The 6,954-nt window shown below is 48.3% G+C and overlaps 1 protein-coding gene across 4 annotated transcripts in view; it reads right to left on the bottom strand.

The window, feature by feature from the left end:
- Window positions 1-2,769: 2,769 nt before the first annotated feature.
- The window catches only part of VTI1A (vesicle transport through interaction with t-SNAREs 1A), a 334,543-nt gene continuing 330,358 nt past the window's right edge, over window positions 2,770-6,954 (bottom strand). For all 4 annotated transcript variants that reach the window (XM_010983247.3, XM_010983245.3, XM_010983248.3 and 1 more), the window contains one exon: window positions 2,770-6,228. Coding sequence is in view for 2 of the 4 variants with exons in the window: in XM_010983245.3 (XP_010981547.1) it covers window positions 6,135-6,228 (94 nt within the window). In the remaining 2 variants the exon portion in view is untranslated. The remainder of the gene's footprint in view (window positions 6,229-6,954) is intronic.

Below are 6,954 nucleotides of genomic sequence, written 5' to 3'. Positions count from 1 at the left end.
GGCGGGGGGGGGCGGGCTGCGACGAGCGGGGCGTCCTGCCCCCAGGAAAACTCCAGGCAGCTCTCAGCAGAGCAGCATGTGCAGCCGATCAATACGGGCTTCGGGCCGCTGAGCTATTATTCACGCCAAAGGGCCTTGTTTGGATGAAGGGAAGGAGGGGTGCAGGAGTTCAGAGAATCACAGGCCGGAGCGCTGCTTCTCGGCACCTCCCCCTCTCTCTGTGATGCCCTCGTTATTTATGTAGCGCGAGTAACGAGGTGATTCAGGAGAAGTGCTCTCCCCACAGCATGCTGGGAGCCCACGAGGCTCAGCAACTGAGGTTGAGTGTGATTCGGGCTGGGGTCCTGGGCAACATGAGCCCTGCCTTTCCTCTCCTCTGGCTGCTTCTGAAGGAGGGCAATGACAGGCTTGGGGTGGCACAAAGTGGGGCCTACTTGCCTGCCCCCCTCCCTCTCGGCTATTCCCCGGGAAAGCCCCCCCAACCATCTCTTGTCCCCTGGTGCTGGGGATCCACCCTTAACCTGCACACCGTCTGTTCCTTACCTCCTTATATACTCCCAACCTCATACATTCCTGTCCTGCCATCTTGGTTTTGCCCCATCATCTTGGGAGCCCCACCATCTCAGTTTCCCCCCATCATCTTGGGTCCCCCACCATCTTGTTTTTGCCCTACTTGCCTATGGTAAGCCAGCTCTGGAACGTTCACCTCGTTACTAACCTGGAATCCTAATGAACCTGGGCAGTCTCTCTCAGCACTCCCCATGTCTTCCCTCCTCCACAACAGGAGAGGACATTGACCCTCCTGTTGGAATGGCTGCATCACTGTTTTCAGGACCCTGTATCCAGCCTTGGCTCCAATCACACATGCTATTTTCCTGTCTGCATTTGGCTGCTCTTCGTTACCGTCAGTGTCTCCCTTCTTGGGCGCAGTATCTGTGGCTTTAAGAACTTTTCTGGGCTGACTGTGTCCAGTCACCTGCCCCATTCTGAAAAGGCTGACATCTTGTCTAAGAGCCACCTAACTAGTCGCATAATGAGGGCGGCTTCTCGCAGATGCCACTGGTTTGTGTCCAACGGGCTGTAGGCAGAGTGAAGCCATATAAACCAAAGTGTTTCCTGGGGTTCAGTTTAAGGTTAGTGAGTTACAGCACAGAGTGGGATCATATTTGAGGGCTGGCGTCACGCCTCAGGCAGTACCCTCGACCAGTGTCTCTGGGAGTCGCACTGGAGGTGTGGCTCACCACAGAGCCGTCCTTCCTTCTGGAAGAATGATTCTGGGCAAGCCTTTTGCTGAGATGTGGAGTCCATTCCAAAGGTGGCAAATTGTCATGTGGCTAATTTGGAGTGGACTGAAACGGAGGCTTGAGACCCCTCAGACCCCAGTGTGTCTGCCATTTCTAAGGCCACAGTGATTGATGAGGCTTGAGGCCAGGCCTCCCCTGGCTCACACCTGCTGGACTGGCCCCTCCTGTGCGTCCTGAAGGGCTGTCTGTCCTTAGTGAGTGATGCTGAGAGATGCTGTGCTGGACAAGGAACGTGTACCATCTCTCCCCTTCATCTATGGAGTAGCTGCCCAAGGGGCCTGGTCTCTCTGGGGATGGGTAGGTGGGAGTAGAAAGGGGCTGGGAGAAAAGTGCTCCCCATTCCCTGATATTGTCCTGCACTCCTCAGCCCTGAAGTGCCCATGAGCCAGGTTTCTAAGAATGGCTTCCAAGCTTATATGAACTCATTGAATCAAATAGGATGACGAGACGCAGTGACAGGATGGACGATGCCACTGACTTCTGACTCAGGAGGAGGATGATGAAGGAACTTTTCCCCTCAAGCTCACAGCCCATGGAAAAGCCAATCATTTCACCAATGGCAAGTCACAGAAAGGACAAGACGTGGAAGGTCAGTCCCAGGAAAGCGCTGTTTCTGTTGTCTGCTAGGGAAGCACTGTTTGCAACGGGCTCGTCGACTACACAGAGATGGCCCAGACGCTCCTCCATCACACCCTCCCAGCACCAGCGGACGGACACACAAGTGTTCCTTTGAGAAGTCCCTACTTACTTTTCCTCCAGACCATGGTCCTCCAACCACACACTCAGCTAAAGGGGGAGGCAAGTGGACCAGAGATGGGACACTAGGAGCAGTTCCTTGGAAACCAGCCCCAGCCACAACCAACCGAGTCCTTGGCTCTGCATACACATCTCTCCCAGGAAAGCCATGTCCACTCCCAAGCACCGGGAGCCCCACTTGGCTGGCAGTTCAAACCAAAGAGATGAGGAAATCATTGCTGGTGGTTAATTCTTAACTATGTAGACAAATGGCTATAAATATTTATGATGGGAAATTTCATTATCTAAAAACTCTGCTCAAATTTCCGGCTAACTCCATGAAGAATGCCTGCTGAACAGGTTGCAAATTAAGAACAATTATTTTTCTCTTCTGCATTTGAATGGGACTTACAGCTAAAGTCATTTAAAGGGGTTAACACCAGCCTTAATTAAATATTAAAGTGTGCCTGTACCTGCTGGTATTGTTGCCCCTTCGAATAAGACATAACCTATTTTTGACAAGTTTTCATCTTTCTCTGTGGAAGACGCTACATGAAACCAAATCAGTGGCAAAGAGGAGAGTAATGAATAATCTATTTCATATTCCAACAGTACCCAGAGCTTGGAGTGGAAAAATATTCAGTCGGATGATGGCAAGAGGCTGCTGGGGTACCACATGACACAGCTAATGTTTAAATAATAATAATAAAAAAAAGCGATAAACAAATCATTAGCCCTTAACAGTTGTTTAATGCAATTTGTTAATGAACGTAATGGTGGGGACTAATAATGAAAGAAAATAAAAACGTCTAAACAGGCGCCAAGTTGCTGGCGATGCGCAATTATTTCCTTGTCAAGTTTTTATGATTTAATGAGCCCCTCTGGGACTGACGGCTGTCAGTCAGTCGTGACTTTTTGACACCATTACAACTTCAAATACAGCAGCAGGCAGGCTGTTTTCCTCGGATTTGAAATACTGAAATGATCTGACAGTTTTAAAGAAAAGATGTGCAAAAAAAGAAAGAAAGAAAGAAAGAAAAAGAAAAGAGGAGAGAGGGGAGGACGAGAAAGACAGTTGCTTTCCTTTCTTTTTTTTCTCCCCACCTCCCTTCGTCTATGGAGTAGATAATCTCTGGATGCTGTTTGGTAATGAAAATCCAATCACTGAGGTCATTATCTGATGAGGTTTTTGGAACAGGCAGGCTTTTTTCCCCCTCTTTATTTCTTTACTTAATGATAACCCTCAATGGGCTTGCCCCGCATGGGACGGCCAGAGCCGCACAATTTTGTTCACCATTAATTTCAGCCTTTGAAGCTCAGGGCTCAGAAGCAGTAGCAAAGCAAACCCCCCACCAAGCTAGTTCCAAAATAAGACAATCCAGCCTGCCTTAAACAGAATAGCAAATGGCCTCCCAGCCCCAGCCTGACAGCTGACGTCAAGCCCGCTGCATTTGCCGGCATTCGTCTTCAACGTGGAACATTTAAAACTCTTTACAACTTAAGAGACTTTAATTAAATTGCTTTTGATTCTGGAGTGGGGCAGCATCCGCTTTATTTATTCTGCCAGGGCAACTGTTTAGTCTGCATGAATTTTATATGGCAAGGGCTTCCACCTTCCTCTTCCTCCTCCGAGTCCTGTCTTCCACCCCTCACCCTCCCCGTCACACAGAATTTTTAACAAAGGCTCCTGACTTTAGAGATAGTCATCAATTGAAGTCTACATAGTAAGTTCCTAGAACCTTCACAGTTCTATGAACTGCTTCGAATTGGGGGGCTTTCTTCCTTCCCTAGGGGAGCAGGAAAGGAGGGCAAACAATTTACCTCCCTTGGGGCTCCTTCGAGTCTGTCCGGCAGCATCCGGGGCAGCCAGGCGGGAACCCGGGGGGCCTTCACACCCACTTCCTGCAAAACCCTCACTCTGCCAGTCTAGGGGGTCACTCTCGAGGTGGATCTGATGAGGCTGTTAGGCCAAGGGTTATCTGTTCATATTCGTCCCACAGTCAAGGTTGAATTGGGGCAAAATCTCAGGCAAGAGCTGATAAAGAGATAGAACCCCGTAGAAGCAGTCATTAAGCGGGGAGCGATGTACTCCCTCCTCATTTCCTCTACTTCCACATGAACGCCAGGTGTTAGTGAAATATTTAGAAGCCAGCAAGTTTAGATGGTCAGATCAGCCTGGCCCGCCAGGTGGCCTTGGGAAGAGTCTGGAGGCGTGAGGTGTAGCTGGGTCTCCGATTGTGCACTTGAACTAAGATCAACAGTTTCGAAGGAAGCCACCAGAGAGGCTGGCAGAACACTTCCCCACCGTTAGTTTCAGAACGAGGAGGAGACTACTTGTTTCCTTGCTTTTAATAGTTTCTTCGATGTGTTTAGCACGTACGGAATTCCATTATCAGAATAAAAGATTCTTGCTGAGATCGATCCCTTAAGCTGATAGGGAAATTAGCACGGCCTCCCCACTCCCTTGCTGGCCTACTTGGCTCTGCCCAGATCCCACACCAGCCCTGCGATGTAAAGGCTGCAGCATTATTTACAAAATCCTAAATGATTTATCTGAACACATGCAGGCCCTAGCCTGTTTCGATGAGCACAATTTCTCTGGTGGATTTTGCCATCCTGAATTTCCTCTCTAAATCGTAATGGTTCTCTTCTGAGTTGGGAAAAAAAATCCAGTGCAGCATTCAGGTGCTCTCCATCAATGGGCACAGGTGGTTAGCATTTTTTATGAAGGGAACAGGTTGGCTTTTCAAGGCTTCAAAGCTTCCAATTATATTCCAAAGATAGAAAGGACCCTGGAAGTGCCTATGAAGTCTTAAGAAGAAATACATTTTGCTTTATGACCAGGGGGAGAATGACCTCGACTTGGGCAAAACTTGAAGCCTGATCATAAATGGACTCATTCTGAACACAATTCCCGGTTACCTCGTACAGAGAGAAACCAAAGGAAATCACAGAGCACGTGAGAAGTTTGAACACACGGCGAATTCAGGAGGGCTGCGCCAACATTTGCACAGCAAATGCCCAAGCCGTCCTTTTGTAACACGCAGCAATCCCTTAATCTTTGAAAGGAGGTTAGTGGACCTTTTCCATCAAGTTTATTTCTGGTGGCTCAGCCTATAAGACTCAACGTATCGATAATCCCATTTGACATTTTGCACTGATGGAGTCATGTCCTTGTGCTTCCTGAAATACTCCTGTTCTCTTTACATGCTGGAGTGGGCGTGGAGAGAACCCTGTCAGACCTTCTGCATGTATGAGGTCTGCTTTGGGCGGTGCAAATATGAAGACCGAAAGGATACAGAGATGCTTGCACAGATCAGGGGAGAGCAGGTCACACAATTAAATAGCATGCCGGAGCTCAATCTGCCAGCAGATTCTGGGGAGTATGGGGGTTTTGGAAGGCTGGGACATCTTTCTTGTAGCCAGGAATCAAAGTTGTGAAAAGTGGATATTGGGTAGGCTCAGCAAAAAAATACTTTTGAGTTAAAAAAAATATGCATAGAAAGACAGGGAAAGTGCTAAGTCAATTTCCGGCACAACCGATGCTAAATATCCACCTTTACGATGAGCGCACGCAGGCAGGTTGACCATGGTCATCACGCCTGGGTAGGAACAGGTCTGGTCACTGCTCTGGCCCTTGCTTTTCTCTGCATTTTTTTTTATCCTCACACATCACAGAAGGGCTGTTCAGTGACAAGAGGTGTGTGACAAACAGCACAGCCCATCAGAAGCTCCCTTGACTGACAGATCATGGCCTCTCCCAAACCATGACCCCTGACAGGTCCACAGGGCAAGCAAGAATGTCTCCAAGGCTATTTTGGTCAGTAGATGAAATTACCAAAAGGCAAATAAACATTTGCCTTTCCCTATAAAAAAAAAAATCTGGGTGAAGACAAATCTAGAAAAGGAAACCAACCCACATGCAAACAGGAATAGAAAATATTTTTACACTCTTTGCCCTTCAGCTGAACAGCGGTGAGTGCACACGGGGGTCATTCAGGGCCTGTCAGTGCAAAAGAATGATTCATGTGACCATTTTGTCTTAATTACTCAGAACGAGCCGTTCTTGCTGTTTATCAGGGAAGAGCAGATACATCAGTGTCTCCTGACCGAGAAAGTGATCGCCATCAGGATGGTGATGACCAGGACGACAGCCAGGATGACGATCAGGATGCGGTTCTGGATGATTCTAGGAGAGAGCAAAGGAGGAAAAACAATTCACATGGATAAACAGAGGACACGGTCGCAAAGATCAGCCAAGACAAAGTTGGCGAATCAGATGGAGGCTTTGCATCGCAGGTAGGGGTGGGGAACCCCGTGTGGGGGGTGTGCGTGACACCATGCAGCTTTGTGGTTCTACAAATGATCCATCAGCAAACGAACGACCCCACAGTGACTGCCACGCGGCACCCAGAGAAAGGCTTACTGCGGAGCCACAGCGAATCAGATGACTTTCTGGTCTCCGAGTACCATGTAGTAATTGTTAAGCGATCAAGGGCCCCATGCGAGCTTCTCTTCTTAATTTAACATGTTAGACAAGCCTCTTTTTTTTGCAGTGTTTCCCATGAAAGTGAGAGACTCCAAGGAAACATATGTCAGTAAGGTACTTACCTGTACAAAAATACCCAGGGAAAAGTAAAAGACTTAGGAAGAAAAGGACAGGATTAAGAAGCAAGTGTCAAACTTGCAGCTCAGGCTGTGAAACCATCATCTGTCACTGGGGCTTGCGTTCCGCTACGCGAGGAGGAAACGTCACATGTGCTCCGTGGCAAAAAAAAAAAAAAAAAAAAAAAAAAAGATGGAAATGAGAAATAATACAAAATACCCAGGTGGTTCGTGGGCTTTGGTTGATGGACCCTCACCTCTAGGGATTCCAAACCCTTCTGCTCTGGCTCTGCCAGATGCGGAAGGGGAA

Source organism: Camelus dromedarius, chromosome 8 (genome assembly GCF_036321535.1).
Source record: "Camelus dromedarius isolate mCamDro1 chromosome 8, mCamDro1.pat, whole genome shotgun sequence".
NCBI lineage: Eukaryota > Metazoa > Chordata > Mammalia > Artiodactyla > Camelidae > Camelus > Camelus dromedarius.
The sequence above is the reverse complement of the archived record's forward strand: the minus strand, read 5'-3'. Positions and strand labels throughout refer to the sequence as shown.